Source organism: Sphaerodactylus townsendi, linkage group LG09, assembly GCF_021028975.2.
Source record: "Sphaerodactylus townsendi isolate TG3544 linkage group LG09, MPM_Stown_v2.3, whole genome shotgun sequence".
Classification (NCBI taxonomy): domain Eukaryota; kingdom Metazoa; phylum Chordata; class Lepidosauria; order Squamata; family Sphaerodactylidae; genus Sphaerodactylus; species Sphaerodactylus townsendi.
In genome coordinates this window covers 75,176,950-75,194,308 of record NC_059433.1, presented here as the reverse complement: position 1 = coordinate 75,194,308, position 17,359 = coordinate 75,176,950, and the positions used below count along the sequence as shown (strand labels likewise).

The 17,359-nt window shown below is 44.2% G+C and overlaps 1 protein-coding gene across 3 annotated transcripts in view; it reads left to right on the top strand.

Annotated features, from left to right (window-relative positions):
- The window catches only part of FER1L6 (fer-1 like family member 6), a 105,909-nt gene that overhangs the window by 12,835 nt on the left and 75,715 nt on the right, over window positions 1-17,359 (top strand). For 2 of the 3 annotated variants that reach the window (XM_048508618.1, XM_048508617.1), the window contains exons 1-6: window positions 6,518-6,632; window positions 11,824-11,906; window positions 13,085-13,214; window positions 14,725-14,779; window positions 15,964-16,095; window positions 16,511-16,573. In XM_048508618.1, the coding sequence (XP_048364575.1) occupies window positions 6,592-6,632; window positions 11,824-11,906; window positions 13,085-13,214; window positions 14,725-14,779; window positions 15,964-16,095; window positions 16,511-16,573 (504 nt within the window). In that variant the 5' untranslated portion in view covers window positions 6,518-6,591. Of the gene's footprint in view, window positions 1-6,517; window positions 6,633-11,823; window positions 11,907-13,084; window positions 13,215-14,724; window positions 14,780-15,963; window positions 16,096-16,510; window positions 16,574-17,359 lie in introns of those variants that run through there. The other variant, XM_048508619.1, reaches the window with a different exon arrangement.

Here is a 17,359-nt window from a genome sequence, read left to right as displayed (position 1 = left end):
CAGCTCTTCGGAGCTCTCTCAGCCCCACCTGCCTCACAGGGTGTTTGTTGTGAGGGGGGAAGGGCAAGGAGATTGTAAGCCCCTTTGAGTCTCCTGCAGGAGAGAAAGGGGGGATATAAATCCAAACTCCTCCTCCTCCTCCTCTTCTTCTTCTAGTATATACTGTGTTTCCCCCAAAATAAGACAGGGCTTTATATAAATTTTTCCTCCAAAAGATGAGTTAGGACTTATTTTCAGGGAATGTCTTTTTTCCCCCATGATTTTGCGCTCCCCCCCCCCACTTGACCAGATCAGATGCGCCAGGGAATCTGTAACTAGGGCTTATTTTTGGGGTAGGGCTTATATTTCAAGCATCCTCCAAAAATCCCGAAAAATCACACTGGGACTTATTTTCGGGGTAGGTTCAATTTTCGAGAAAACACGGTAGTCCAAAGGTAATTATGATTGTGATTTTATTATTCTTATGATTGTTGACTGTACTGAATCTGATGTTGATTGTTATTGTTTAACTATGGGCCACTACCCACTTACCTCACTAAACTGCAACCGCTAAGCACTCGCGTAATGAAAAGCCTCCGCTTCTGACCATCGGAGACATTTGTTCCCCACACGCTTGCAATTCTTGAAATAACGCTGGGCAGCAAAGAGCGGAGTTCCGTTGCAATGAGGGAATGGAGCGCCCCGATTACCGCCGAACGTGTAAAGCGCCATGAGTTACGAGAAAGTGGCGGCCAGCCGAGGGCGGGTCTCCAGTGTGATTGGCTGGGAAGTGGTTGTTTATGATAGGTTCGCACGAAGCGTGAGTGCTTAATCGCCATCAAAGAGGCTTAACAGCCCCTCTATTAAGACGTCGGCACATGCTGACGCCAGCAGTAAATCGCTGGCTGGCGCTTTCTGTGGAGACACGCCATCAGCAGTGTTTGGAAGTGAAAGCAGAAGCCAGCTCGCGACGCGACGCCTCTTGTACTTCCTCATTCGCTCCGGCGCCGACATTTTCCATTTGCTCGGCACGGGCTTTGAACAAGTTGAGACGTGAAGACGTGACTTCGACTGGATGTCGACACGTGTCCACGTCATCACTACGCGCACTTTTAGACGGGGACACCCCCACTTAACAAGATGGCGCTCCCTGTTCCCTGATTGGCCGTGAGCTGCGCGTCACAGCGAATCAGCCGCGCGCAAACAGCCGAGGTTCCCCACAACCCCACGGCACCCGCAGGGTTTTTAAAAAAGTTGCTCTTTTTAGCGGAGCTAATTTGCCGCGCAGCCAGGAGGCGGGAGAGAGGTAAATCCCTGGCAGCCGCGCAGTGAGCGCCGGAGATGTGGGGAGCGTCCAGGACCCCCGTGGCTTTTAAAGAGGTGACCCCGCGGCTTATGGTGAGTGGATAGTGACCCCATGTGTGTAAACCGCCCTGAGTCTGGCCTCTGATTGGGTTAGTGTGGGATAGCTGCTCTCTGGCAGAAGTAATCTCAAAACCGCTTGCTATAAACTTTGAGAACTCCTAGAGAACAGAAGTCCCCATCTTCAAAAAGGGGAAAAAAGAGGACCCAAAAAACTACCGCTCAGATATCAATACAAGGAAAGATTCTAGAGGAGATCATGAAGAAGAAGTAGTAAAAGTAGAAGAAGAAGAAGGGGAGGAGTATGAAAGACCTTGGTATGAAAGAAACCTCTGTATGAAAGAAAAGGAGCAGCAGTGGTGTAGTGGTTAAGGACAGGTGTACTCTAATCCAGAGGAACGGGGTTTGATTTCCCGCTCTGCCGCCTGAGCTATGGAGGCTTATCTGGGGAATTCAGATTAGCCTGTACACTCCCACACACGCCAGCTGGGTGACCTTGGGCTAGTCACAGTTCTTCTGAACTCTCTCAGCCCCACCTCACAGGGTGTTTGTTGTGAGGGGGGGAAGGGAAAGGAGTTTGTAAACCCCTTTAAGTCTCCTTGCAGGAGGGAAAGGGGGGATATAAATTCAACTCTTCTTCTTCTCTAAGTCCAGCACTGGCCACTCCACCATACTAGCTGTATACTGTGCCTCCAAGAATCTTTAGCTTCAATATAATTGTTCCGCTTTCCTTGGACTAGCTGTAATCCATGAGGATTAGCCCTCCATAACAGCAATGAGGAATAAGGATGAACTTGATACTCATGGGCTCCTTGTCCCAATATTGAAAGGTTGAGGGGAGTAATTTTTCAAGCTCAGTGGTGACGCCTTTTCTGGTGTATGCCCTTCAATTTCTCAGCCCTGATAAATGCTGTATGAGTTGTGGTTAGATGCGGTTCCCACCTAAACTTATCGTGATGCTCGAAGAAACACCTTCTTTGTAAACATGGCAGAGTTTCTGTTCAACCTTTGTGTGCATTTAATAAAAAAACAGAAGAAAGAATAAACGAAGGAACAAGTGACCATGCGTAAAGGAGCTACTTTTCTCATTTGTTTTAATTAATTTATTATTTTAAAAATCTACTATATAGATAAAACATTTTAAAAAACCACAATAAAAGCAATTCTAAAATCCATAAAAAGTCATAATTGATTGATTAATGAGGTGGTTGAATGAAGGCTTGTTTGTTTATCGAAGGGAACATAAGGTACTGAGGAAACTCTGTGTCTGTCAACCAACCTAGATAAGATGGCGTCCATTGGTTCGACCTGTGGCCATGCCTTCATTTTGCAGAGCCATAGACTGCCTTTTAACAGCACTGCAGGGCCTGATTTCTGACTGGAAACTTCAGTGGGGGACATTATTTGCCAACCACGCCCCCTGGTGCCATTTCAGGTCAGAAAAATGGCACAGGAGGGGAGTGGCGCCTCTTCCTTCTGCACCGTGGAGGTCCTGACCAGAATTGGGACACAGCCCTTCTCTCAAAAGACGATCCTAGAGCTATACAAGATGGAAGTGTTCTCTAGGACCCACCTGGGGACATTACCTCATCTAGTTTGGCCCTAGGTATCAATGGTCTGAGCAATTCAGCGGTTGGATCCTGTTCTACAGGAGTTGAGGAGTAGTGTCAGATTGTTTAGGCACTATCAAGGGTCTATTTACATATCACAAAGCCCTTATGATGACCCTCATATGCCTTTTCCAGACTGTTCATCAATCAAACTTTTGTGGAAGTTCAGTGCTTGGAACTTAAAAGCTAGGTACACATAGGCCTGGTTTGGATTGAGAGTCTGGCACAGGGAGAGGGACTTAAGTCCCCGCCATCATTTCATTGAAACAGTTCTTCAGAGCTGCTGTTTGCCTATCAATAGCTCATTTGGACACATGCATTTCCCCAATGGGGCAAACGGTGGCTCCCCAGGGCCCTTCCAGATTAGGAAAATAGCATGAGGACAAGTCCTAAATCCCTCTCCCAAAGTGCTGCGATCCCAATCTCAATTATGCCTGTATGCAAATGTGTCATGGCAATTGGGACATCCGGGGTGGCCTGTCCTGGGTGCCGCCATTGCCGATGTGTGTCGGGGGTGGGGCGGGGCGGGGGGGGTGCGAGGGGTGTGAGGGCAACTCATGTCCTGGGCGCAGTTTTCCTTCCCTTTGTCACTGCCTGTATCTATTTGGGAATTAGCATTGGACCATGGAATTCCCAGAGCAGTTCTAATAACCTGACGGGGCAGACATATTGAGAACATGAATGCTTTGTAATGGGTGATTACGAAGGGCCTAGTGAGCACATTTATCTTTCAGTGGAAATCAAGCTGGTTAAATCAGAATAACATTTCTATAGCTCATTTAAAATGTTCAGATGTGATTTACGGTCTTGACTTTAGGATCATATCACCCGTGAGATGGAAGATCCATAACTAATCTCATTCTTTAATATTAAAAAGCAGCCGCTGGGGAGTGAAGAACTAAATCATGGGCAGGATGCTTGGGATGGGGAGAGGTTTAACCATCCCTCCCCTTATGCTATATTTTTCAAAGAAATCATCTCTGAGGAGCAGCAGTGGCGTAGGAGGTTAAGAGCTCGTGTATCTAATCTGGAGGAACCGGGTTTGATTCCCAGCTCTGCCACCTGAGCTGTGGAGGCTTATCTGGGGAATTCAGATTAGTCTGTGCACTCCCACACACACCAGCTGGGTGACCTTGGGCTAGTCACAGTTCTTCTGAGCTCTCTCAGCCCCACCCACCTCACAGGGTGTTTGTTGTGAGTGGGGAAGGGCAAGGAGCTTGTAAGCCCCTTTGAGTCTCCAACAGGAGAGAAACGGGGGGATATAAATCCAAACTCCTCCTCCTCCTCCTCCTCCTCCTCCTCTTCTTCTTCTTCTTCTTCTTCTTCTTCTTCTTCTTCTTCTTCTTCTTCTTCTTCTTCTTCTTCTTCTTCTTCTTCTTCTTCTTCTTCTTCTTCTTCTTCTTCTTCTTCTTCTTCTTCAACATGCTATTAGCCTCACTAGGAATGAAAGTTGGGTAACTGAATTGTACCGATGTTTTTTTCCATAGTAGTTGAGGGGTGTCCATGGCCCTTTCTGCACAAATCGCTGAAAACATTTGGAAAAATTTTCAGCCCCCCCCCCCCCCCCGCCCTTTACCATGATGTCAGTCTGCACTTACGCCCTCGAAATGATTCCTGGCCACCATTACACGATTCCCCCCCTTTTTTTGAGCTAGATGTAAAATCAATACTTCAGTACTTGCTGTGATTCTCTGCACCTCTACTGGAAACTTTGAAAATACCCCCCCCCCCAAACACACACAAACAAACAGAAATGGTGAAAATAAACAGGTGAGGAGAAATGGAGTGAGCTCAGAAAATGGTGCTGAAGAGGAAGTCCGGGGACAGCATGGAGAAACGGGAAACGTCTCAAAAAGATCGCACAGGCAACTGAAGACGTTTTCAAAATGTTTCAGCCAAAGAATTGTTTTAAAGGGATATTCATTTAAAACATTTTGAGGCTGCAAATGAAACATTTGGGGGTAAAAACTCCCAATGCAGAACTCCTGCATGGAAAAACTGTTTCAAAAGGTTTGTGTGATAAGAGCCTATTCTGGAACAGCTGGGCCCAATGCTAATGTCCCCTTCGGTACAGCAACTGTGATCAAAATGACAAAGTCTCCAGCTCCTTTGGAGTGCTTAAAAATATATTGGGAGAGCCTGTTGCAGGTTTTCCATTTGATCTGTCACTGATCTTCTTTAATCTTTAAAAAAGTGCTGTAAGATGGGCTGCAGGTCAGTGGCTGAGGAGGAAAGAGAGTGGTTTGTTTAGTGCCGCCTAATGAGGGACATAAGGTTTGAACTTTTCACTCAATGAGAACTTTTCACTTCCTTAGTATTAATTGTTTTCCACAAAGTTAGCCAATGGGGTGGAACTCAGTCAGGAGGGATTAATATGACTCATACCAGGAAACAGTGAAATGAGGAGCAATACTTTTGTTTTTCATACATCTTGTATACATACCCGGGCATGCCGTCTTCACAGCTGATAACATGAATAAATTGTACTATTATTACACGCCAAGTGATTTAGACTGAGGAAGTTCCTGTGGCACAAAAATGACACCTATTGACCTCCCAACATAGAGTGCTGCATATGGGCCTCTCAGTTTTTGGGAAAGACTTAAAACTATCCTTTTAATGACATCTCCATTTGTTATTAACAAGTTCAGAGCAGAATGGCACACACACACACACACACACACACACAGAAACCCCCCCCCCCACACACGCACTTAAGTTCATGCTCTGGTGTCATTTATATTAAGCATTTCAACAACCCTGCCCGATATTTGACTGCAACAGGCGGGCGGGCGGGCGGGGGTGGGTGGGTGTGTATTCACATCATAATATGCTTTATGTGTTCTGTGTATTTTATTATATTTTGGCTCATTCCGCACATGCAAAATAATGCACTTTCAAACTGCTTTCAGTGCTTTTTGAGGCTGTGCGGAATAGCAAAATCCACTTGCAAACAGTTGTGAAAGTGGTTTGAAAACGCATTATTTTGTGTGTGCGGAATGGGCCTTTGTGTTGTTTACTTGGTAAGCCCTCTTGAATTCTTGTGAGGTAGAAAGGTGGCTAATAAATATTTAAAATAAACAACATTGGAATGCAGCATAAGCTGAACTATGGGGCACTGTAACAGAGAGGAAGGGATCCTTGACGCAAGCCTGTCGTTTTCAGTGGAAACCATATTTTTTTGTTTTGGTGATGTGTTGAATTATCTTGTGAAGTACCACAAGAGGTGAACCATTTTCTCATCTCATCTCAGTTCGTTGTTCTTTCGTTTGTTGTTCATTCGTTGTTCGTTCGTTCGTTCGTTCGTTCGTTCGTTCGTTCGTTCGTTCGTTCGTTCGTTCGTTCGTTCGTTCGTTCTTTCTTTCTTTCTTTCTTTCTTTCTTTCTTTCTTTCTTTCTTTCTTTCTTTCTTTCTTTCTTTCTTTCTTTCTTTCTTTCTCTTCTAATGTTTGAGAAGCAAGAACTTCCAGTACAGTCAAGGCAAGCAAATGTTTGCACAACTGGCTGGTTCTCCATTCTAGAACTGTGTTTGCACATCTGACTAACTCATCACTTAAAAGTAAAGACATCTCAAATACACATGTGAGTTGGACAGTATGCTCAGAATGTGAGAGGCAAGCACTGGAAGGAAAGCATTTGTCATGGAAACGGAATCCACAGAGGGCACTCCACAATCCCAGAGGTAAACCCAAAGACTAGTCAGGGATTAGTTGAAAGACTAACGTGTTTTAAAAACTGTGCTGCCAATTAATATTGCATACCTTTTCTGAGTGACATCGAATCTGCTTGTTTATATTAGTCTTATTTGATTGGGGGTCTAGGTATGGTTTCTCTTCTCTCGATGGACTTTTAGTAGAAACTTATTTTTCTGTAAGGCTTTGAATAAGATGGAGATTTTGGCTTTAGTTTTCATATTTTTGGTTAGTTTTGTACTGTAATTATGTTATGCTGTATTTATTGCAGTTTGTTTTTATTTGGATGTACTTTGTAATTTACATCCAAACTCTCTGTTTTAGTGTTGGGAACCTATGCTACTGCTACTTGATGTTTTATTTTATTTTTTATTTTTGAACTTGGTTTTTGTACTTGTTTTTGGTAATAATTGTCTGTGATTAATTGTTGAATATTGGCGGCTGAGTGGCTGAGTAGCAGTCAGTCACCGGTCTGCTTTTTGCCACTGCTTCTTGACTGGGTAGCAGTCAAGTAGGAAGTAGCTTTTAGACCTCTCAGCTACCGGATGGGTGCCTAGAGCTGGTAACAGGACAGCCCTGATTTTTAATTTTTATTTTTTCCTGATTAGTTGGGATTTTGTTTGTGGGTAGCTTGGAGGTATTGTGGGAAGTTTGGGGATGCTAATTTGGAGGGGGGGTTGATGATCAAATTGGGAATGATATGTGGAACAGGCAAGGATATCAATGTGTGTCGTTGCCCAGATGGGGAATGGGTGTGGTCCGGGATCCCTGTGGTGGTAGGACAGGGTAGATTTGGCGGTAGGCATGGATGGCATTATGGACAGAGGACGAGATGCAGGAATTCTCACTCTCCGTCTAACCTACGACCTATCTCGCATTCAAGTGGCAGAGTGGGACTGGTAGACCCTGCTCCATCACTGATGTTGATAAATGCCAGGTCCACCAATAATAAGACTGCATTCTTAAGAGATTTTCTTGAAGAACTACAGATGGACTTGGCTTGTATCACAGAGACCTGGGTAAGGGAGGGAGAAACAGTCGCTCCCAATGAACTTACCCCATCAGGCTCTGTGGTTATCCATCAGCCTCGGACTCAGGACTGGAAGGGTGGTGTAGCTATGTTGATCCGGGATTCCATCTCCTTTCGGACGTCCCCTGCGGTCACCGGAATAGAGTGTTTGAGCCTCTGTTGGGACTCCTTGGAGAAGCTGGCTGTGCTGCTGGTGTAGCGGTCGCCTAGCGCACCAACAGCCAGCCTGCCGCAGCTCCTGGAGGTCATCTCGGAGTGGGCCTTGAGGTTCCCCAAACTACACCAGCATTGAAGGGGAAAGGTATCCATCAGCTGGATACCTCTGCAAGAAGATTGGGATGGGGGAGACGGGGGAGAAAAGGCAGCTTTCTTCTTGCCCATCCATCCTGAATGAAAGTAGGGAATGGAGCACAGCACAAGGTAGCTTATGTTGGCTCACAGGGACGATGGAGCCATGTTTGCCATAGAGCCATGATGCAATTTTTGATATCTCCAATTAAAAAAGAAGCAGGTAGAAAGTAGGTGATCATCCTGACCTGGACGTCACAAGCTAGCCCAATCTTGTCATATCTTGGAAGCTAAGCAGATTGGGCTTAGAATCATAAAATCACAGAGCTAGAAGAGACCACAAGGGCCATCCAATCCAGCCCTCTGCCATGCAGGGATACACAATCAAAGCATCCTTGACAGATGGCCATCCAGCCTCTGTTTAAAAACCTCCAAAGGAGGAGACTCCACCATTCTCTGAGGCAGCGTATTCCACTGTTGAACAGCCCTTACCATCAGGAAGTTCTTCCTAATGTTTAGGTGATATCTCCTTTCCTGTACCTTGAACCCATTACTCCTTGTCCTAGTATCCAGAGCAGCAGAAAACAAGCTTGCTCCATCTTCAACATGATGTCCCTTCAAATATTGAAACATGGCTATCATTTCACCCCTTAACCTTCTCTTCTCCAGACTAAACATACCTAGCTCCCTAAGCCACTCCTCATAGACCGAGCATACAATCCAGACCTTTTACCATTTTGGTTGTCCTCTTCTGGACCTGTTCCAGCTTGTCCTTGGTTAGTCCTTGGATGAAAGACCACCACAGAAGTCCAGAGTTGCTATGCAGAGGAAGACAATGACAAACCACTTCTGTCCATCTGTTTCTTTGAAAACCCTATATGTAGCCATAAGTCAGTTGTGGCTAACAGCATTTTCCACCACCACCACAAGCTGATGTGAAAGACATTGACCTGAGACCCTGGAGAGCCACTGCCAGTCATAGAAGACCAGACTGACCTTAATAGACAAAGATTGAATTCGATAGAAGACAACTTTATGGGTTCATCCCTATTTGCTGCACTATGGTGACTTTGTTTCATGTCCCTGCGCAGGTAACTGTCTCTGCAGAATGGGCATGCGCGTTCAAGATGTGCAGATGAAAAGATGTGCAGATGAAAAGAAGGGGATTTTTTGCAGGTGGTGGAAATGCTTGCAAAGTGCAACCTATCTTTGCTTCCATTCTCAGCTGAGCTGCAAAGAGAATATTACGTGCAACCGATCTGTTCTGTTAATTCTTTAGAAGATATAGAGATGTACAGTTGTATTACAAAGCAGAAAATTCAACAGGATGAAACATTCAATCTGGTCCAAGTTTCGCTAAGACTGACTTGACCCATTTACCAGCCTTTTAGACAGACCAGACGTATGTTTTTGCAGGCTGGTTTTAACTTGGACTTTCAGTAACATCCATCCAATTAGTGCCAGGCGCTCTCTACAGAGATGTGATTGAAGTAGGATGGCATATAGGAAGGTTAATGTAGATTCTGGAGGGAAATTAGCTCCACAGAAGAGGGAAACGGCCCCCCTGCAGAAATTTCTCCTGGCAAAAACAGCAAAGGAGGAAACCCTGAAATCCCCCTCACAACTCTTCAAAGCCAAACAGAGAATAGAATGCTTTGAAGGTGAGTTTCCCCCAACACATGTGTGACTATAAGGCAGGTTAGGTACCCATGACCTGATCTGTATCACAAATATCCAACATCTAGTCCATAGGTGTCAAACTCGCGGCCCTCCAGATGTTATGGACTACAGTTCCCATCATCCACTGTCAGCATGATGCTGACAGGGGATGATGGGAACTGTAGTCCATAACATCTGGAGGGCCGCGAGTTTGACACCTGTGATCTAGTCTTTGAGTCCAATCCGTTGCTCAGTATCCCAAACAACAGATGTTTAGAACAAGGTAGGCAGCCTTTAATAACTAAAGAGCCCCACAGTGTCAGAATTCAAGGCAAGAGTTCAACAAATATCCAATAAAAGACAGCCCACCTGCATAACTGGAACTTGACAATTTACCATTATTTGTTGATTTATAATCCACAGCTCAAGTACTGATTGTTGCAAGTATTAAGAAGTGGCACTCATGAGGTCTCCCACTAAGTAATAAGTATACATAGCAGCATGCTGGGGATTGTCTTAGTGCACTGGCATACATCTGTACATCATTACCCGTTCTGCAAAATAGGCTTTTAGATCCATAATCAGAGGTCAGAGGTTCATCCCCGTCTGCTCCTCTTTTGGCCTTCTTAGCCATCTTTTGGGCTGCTGCAATTCCACCAGGCATTGCATTCAATTATAATTTTGCAACCAGAAGGACAAAATCCTTCTCTTGAAAGCATGAAAAAAAAGAAAATCCGAGCATGCTGTATGCAATCCAATGTATTGCTTTCCCCTCCACTTGATTATAAGATCATAGAATCACAGAATTTGAAGAGACCTCAAGGGCCATCCAGTCCAACCTCCTGCCATGCAGGAACACACAAGCAAAACACTCCCGACAGATGGCCATCCAGCCTCTGTTTAAATTAGAATTTGCTCATGCTTCTGTTAGCAGAGTTAGGTTTGGTTCATAAAGAACTGCTCTGTGAGCCTAGGTCGGTTAAGTAAGACAAATTATTTATTGGAGATTACACTAACAGATTGATAGAAAGTTCCAGGTTTTGGGCTAAATTCAAGCTATTAATACTTATTTTTCAGGCTCTGTTTATCTTTGGTTTTGGATATTTGAGAGGTTGCTTTCTCCTCTGTATGCATACCCTCAGACACTGAAATCTATAAGTACTTGTTGCAATTACTGAGAGGGCTCTTACTGCTCTAGCTCCAAGATTAGAGTCCCCTCCACAAGAAATCTGCCAGGTTGGAGAACTGGGTCAATAGAAATTTGTCCTTAAAAGCTTTTTTATTGACATTTATTTTTGATTGCCAAATGTGGCATTCGGAGCAGCCATTAACATGTACCCGTGCTGTTGGATGATGTCTATGGATGGTATTATGATTTTTTCATCTGTTACATCAGGATTCCCCAGAATGGTAATTGTGGGTGCCAGGGCACCCACTAGTACTTCCCTTGACATCAACTGAGCTTTTCAGAAAAGGGGGGGGGGTTGTAAGGCAGTGGTTGTTATTGGCTTCCTTTATTCAAATGAAAGAATTTTCCACTTGAAGATGAGAAGGACCGGTAAGCAGAGAAGTTTTCCTTAGTCAGTGTTTGGTTCCATCTTCTCTTCAAGTTCTCCTTCCCTGGAGGTATGAGGAAAATATTTGTTTCCACCTCCTTCGGTAGCCATTTTGGGTTTGGCTCTGCCCCCTGTAAAAGCTGCTTCTGTGATGGCAATTACCACCCCCTCTCGAAGAAGAAGAAGAGGAAGAAGAGGAAGAAGAGGAGTTTGGATTTATACCCCTCTTCTGCTGTAAGGAGACTCAAAGGGGCTTACAATCTCCTTTCCCTTCCCCCCCCCCCACAACAAACACCCTGTGAGGTGGGTGGGGCTGAGACAGCTCCAAAGAGCTGTGACTAGTCCAAGGTCACCCAGCTGGTATGTGCTGGAGTGCACAGGCTAATCTAGTTCCTCAGATAACCCTCCACAGCTAAAGTGGCAGAGCAGGGAATCAATCTCTACATTAGAGCGCACCTGCTCTTAACCACTATGCCACTGCTGCTCCAAATGTGCCTGCAAAATTATATTGTCATTCTTTTTAATATAAAGTGCAGCCTCTGATTGAATAAAATCTGTTCTGTTTTGAATTTAGCGAAAACAATTTGCTATTAATATTTCTGTCTTTTTTTCTTTAAAAAAGGGTGTTTTTTGTTTTCTTTTTTGTAGAAAAGGGCTGTTTGCTGGAATAAAGCTGAAGAAGAAGAAAAAAGGAGACAAAGGGTTAACATTCGCAAACAAAGGAGCCGTAGGTAAGACCTACTAGATCAATATTACAGCAAACAAAAAACAAGTCTGAAATGTCACTGTTCCTAACGTCACAGGGCAATTCCTTCAATGGTGCCTCAGAGCCTGAGGTAACTGATAAAGTGCATTACATAATTGCCCAGATCCGTCCACCTAAAGGAGTATTTCAAGATGGAAGACTTTTTGGTTGTCACATGCGTTTTGTTGGTATACCTCAGATATGCAAGCCATAGAACACAGTAATTGCTCTGTATCCTTCCACTCTGACTAGCAAAAATTGACTCTTTCCTTAATGAAAATGTCCATGGAAAGCTCCTTAGACTGAATGTAGGTTTCAGATGTTGCTGTGGTAGGCACACGAATAATACTGGCAAGTGTTTCTTGGCTATTTAAAGTTTTCAGCCTTGGGCCCAGCGCACAGAAATACAGTACTAGTGATGACAGTGGAATGCCGAGTTATGGCTACTAATAAAACTAAGGATGGCAAATATTGTCTATTTCATTTCTTTTTATATTTGCTCCAGGCAACCAAAAACAAAAAGCAATAACCACAAGATTACCACACAATGAAATTGCAGTACTCTATATTAGATGGGAACATACAAATGCAATTGGCAGAGAATACAAAACACAAAAATCCAGCCACAGTGAGACAATATACAATATACAGCAGTACAAGACAGTGCCTATATTCCAGCATTTAAGGCAGTGTACAATATTAAGAAATCAGTCTGCATTTTCTATGAAGGACTTTTAAAATGTGCATTTGCAGTCTAGGATGATATTGTGCGCAGTCTTAAGTGCCAGAGTATATGAATTGAAGACTACTTCACTAGGTTCTTTGTTTAGAAGAGAAGAATAAGAGTCTGGATTTAAATCCCTCCTTTGTCTCCTGTAAGGAGACTCAAAGGGGCTGATGATCTCCTTTCCCTTTCACCCCTACCCACAACAAACACTGTGTGAGGTGGGTGGGGCTGAGAGAGCTCAGAAGAACTGTGACTAACCCAAGGTCCCCCGGCTAGTGTGTGTTGGAGTGCACAAGCTAATCTAGTTCACCAGATAAGCCTCCACAGCTCAAGTGACAGAGCAGGGAATCAAACCCAATTCTCCAGATTAGAGTGCATCTGCTCTACACCACGCTGGCTTTACAGATAACAAGTTCATTTTTCCTTTCATTAACCAGGTGATCATGATGATACGGACAGCCTGCAGCAAGAGATGCCAGTTGGTCAAGAAGGGGATGAAGGAGAAATTACATACGATGATGCAGCCTCTACCGGTAGCTTTGGTGCCTCAGGGTCTTGGAGGAAGAGGTATTGTTCTACTGAAGCAGAAGATGGCTCCTGCCTGTAGTGTTGTTGTTGATGAAGCCAATGGTAGAAAACCAATATACTTGTAAGAGCTTATCTCTTAGATGTTATTGCTCTTGCCCACTCTGCAGGAGGATGTACTTGTCAGCAGAGTATTGTCAGCAGAGAAAAATCTGCCACCAGAAATACGTCTAGGGTAGGAGAGACTGATGTCAAGAGAACTAGGAATAAGCACTAGTGTGACAAACGGACAGCATGTCACAGTGGGGTGGGGGAGAAGGAAATTAATGGGCTTGGTTCAGACTTCGTGGATGTCAGTGGAAAGGCAGCGGCTGACTTAAATCACTTTTATCGCTGTAGCTGCAAAGTAAACTTAGAGATATATCTGATATACCAGAGGTGGACAATGGTATAAAGTGAAGCTAGACAGACATCTAAATCATAAGCAAAAATTCGCAGCAATTTTTTTGGGGGGGTGGGGGTGGGGGCTAGCTGACACAACACAATCTCGATCCAATTCTCTGAGCTGAGGGTCCTCAACATCATACCTGCCAACACCTTTCCTGGCACCTCACAGTGTCTTTAGAAAGGTGTGTGGGGCTAGGTGTGGTTTATTCCCTGTGGGGCTTCTGATGGGCTATTGTTGATGTGCTGTGCAGATTTTTTTAAACATTGCTTTGACAGCAGTGGCGTAGCGCTAGGGGACGGGGGGCAATGCACCGGGCATGTGCCAGTGCAGGGGCATTCCAGGGGCATGGCAGGGTGTTCCAGGGCGTGGCATGGGCATGGCAGGGGTGCAGGGCGCATGCGTGCCCTGGGCGCAGTTTTCCCTCGCTCCGGCTATGCTGCCACCCCAGCACAGATCCTTTTGGGGACATAACCCAATACCTTTAAACAAGCATTGTAAATCATCTCTTCTTCTGTTAAGTTATGGGCCTTTCACTATATTGTACCTGTTCCTTGGGTGAACTTTGAACTGTGATAGTAGTACTCTACAGTTTTAATTGTTGCTGAGAAATAAGAACATAAGAACATAAGAACTAGCCTGCTGGATCAGACCAGAGTCCATCTAGTCCAGCATTCTGCTACTCGCAGTGGCCCACCAGGTACCTTTGGGAGCTCACGTGCAGGATGTGAAAGCAATGGCCTTCTGCTGCTGCTGCTCCTGAGCACCTGGTCTGCTAAGGCATCTCCAATCTCAGATCAAGGAGGATCAAGATTCTCCTCCATAGATCGACTTCTCCTCCATAGATCTGTCCAAGCCCCTTTTAAAGCTATCCAGGTTAGTGGCCATCACCACCTCCTGTGGCAGCATATTCCAAACACCAATCACACGTTGCGTGAAGAAGTGTTTCCTTTTATTAGTCCTAATTCTTCCCCCCAGCATTTTCAATGAATGCCCCCTGGTTCTAGTATTGTGAGAAAGAGAAAAATGCTAAGCTATGGCATGGTGTAGAAAAGCTACCTCTTCTTAAAGGCTGATGCATGTCCTTGTGTTCTGAACCATAAACAGAGCAAAAGTGGTGTCGAAGATCCACGAAGGAGAGCCCAAATCCCAGAATTATCAGGTACAGTACAAACCAGTGGTCAGTGTTGTATTGGATGGCTATCAAGTCCAATAGGAAACTGCATGGAATATGAGACCATGTGCCGAGTTAGATCTAAACATCACAGTTTAGTGACCACGTCTTCTTCTTGCCTGGGGAACACTTCCATGGCAAGAACGGACACTCCGTTCTTCTGAGGCTAATCTCCTGGCTGCCTCCAGGCCCTTTGGAGATACGTCTGGCCTCAACTAGGGCCAGGGCTTCCATTGCTCTGCCCCCGCCCCCCTTGGTTGAATGCTTTACCATCTGCCACCAGGGCCCTGCGGGACTTGAAAGTGTTCCGCAGATCCTGTAAAACTGAGTTATTTCATCCGGCATTTGGTGGAGGCCGGCTTTCTCCCATTTCCTCTCAGTCTGCCATTATTAATTTGCATATTTAGCAAAGGCTCATGGGTATGCTGTTAAAAATTTTTTAATTCATTTTTATTTTAAGGTTTTATACCCTGCTCATCCCAGAAGGGCTAAGGGCAGCAGCAACATGTTAAATCTACATTACAGTTAAAAATCATAATTTAAAAAATGCTCACTATAACTTAAAAAATAGCTCAAAGGCAGGACCATTCCTGCTTAAAAAACAACAACCTTTGCTAATGTACAGAGACAGTGTGGCTCTGTGTAGCCTGTGCTTCTGAGGCACTTGTGCTTGCCCTGGCATGGTGGGTGTGGCCTTGTGTAAGGCATTTTGTGCTCCTCTGTGACCTATAATGGTGGTGCCTGGGGCAGATGTCCCCGGAAGTCCCATTGTATCTATGTCACTGCTCACAAGGTGTCTGTTGTGGGGAGAAGAAGGGAAAGGAGCTTGTAAACCACTTGAATCTCCTTACAGGAAAGAAAGATGGGGTAGAAATCCAAACTCCTCCTCCTCCTCCTCTTCTTCCTCTTCCTCTTCTTCCTCCTCCTCCTCTTCTTCCTCCTCCTCCTCTTCTATGTTATCTGTTTAGAGTGCTAGTTTTTCTTAACCTTAGGCATCTAAATTGACAGCTTGTTCTTAGATTAATTGCGTTTTCATACTTTTTTTAATGTAATTGGATTTTTATGCCTTTGGACTGATCTTCTGTAAGCTGCCTTGAACTTTAGACATCGGGACAAATAAATGGTCAAGTAAACAACCGGTGAAATAGATGTGCTGTATTTCATCTTAACAGATTGCCATAACCATTATTGAAGCTCGGCAGCTTGTGGGTGAGAACATTGATCCTGTGGTGATCATAGAGATCGGGGATGAAAAGAAGCAGACAACTGTCAAGGAAGGAACTAATTCACCATTTTACAATGAAGTATGTGCTTTTTTACTTCCTGAGATATCCTTATTTTCTGCAGCAAAATTATGGCAACTACAAGACTGATGTACCAGCTCAGTGTGTTTTCTTTTCTAAAACGGCAATAAATTAGATTGTGAAACCATTTCATCCCTTGTTTACTTCTCAGTACTTCTCACCATGGGCTATAACTAGGCTGCAGACTTGGTTTTTATGCCAGTATAACTGCCATAGCCTCCTCTGAAATGTTTCCTGTTGCATTCATTCATGATGCACACTCTTGCTTATTTGTTAAATATTGCTGGGCTGTTTTGAATTTCTTTTGAATATAGCGAATTAGTGTACACATGATAACTTGTTAGTAATTATAAAAATTAAAATAATCACAATATACTAACTGTATATTTCCCCCCTTTTCCTCTCCCTCTCCCAGTATTTTGTGTTTGACTTCCTTGGGCCCCAAGTACATCTGTTTGACAAAATCATCAAAATCTCTGTGAGTACACAAGTCAGCTTATTCATAAATGCCCTGGAGTTAGGGCTGAGTAGTGAGATGGATAGGTTTGCAGATTACATCAAACTATTTAGAGGGGTTAATACAAAAACTGATTGTGAAGAACTCTGAAAGGATCTCTTCAAACTTGGGGAATTGGCAGTATCAAAATGGCAAATCAGATTTAATATGAGCAAGTGTAAAGTCATGCACATTGGGGCAAATAATTCCAGCTTCACAAATACACAGATGGGATTTTCGTCAGCAGTAACAGACCAGGAAAGAGACCTTAGGGTGGTCAAGGATAGCTTATTGAAAATGGTGACCCATTGTTCAGCTGTCTTGAGAAGGCCATATTTTATGCTAGCCATAATTAGACAGGAATCAGTATATATAAAACGCTAGCCACAGTGGTGACGACTCACCTCCAGCCAATCACCACACACACACAGCTTGGGGGCAGGGCTTACACAGAACGACAAATTTGCCCCCACCCCTTTGGATAAGGCTGTTTGTTTTTGTTTTTCCTTTTTGTTTTATTTTTCCCTTGTGCTGCTAAACACCTGAGGAGTCCCACAAGAATAAAGAGACCCTCATCCTAACTGTAGACAATCTGATTTTGATGCTTTTGTGATTGGCATGCAGACTGCCACTTCGGCAAGCAGTTGCGATAAAAAGACAACAATGATTTTAACAGCCCATTACCAGATAGATTTATCTCATTTGGGTTTTGTGTTTTATAGTTCATCATTATACCAGAATTTAAGATCAGACCGTTAATGACAAGCT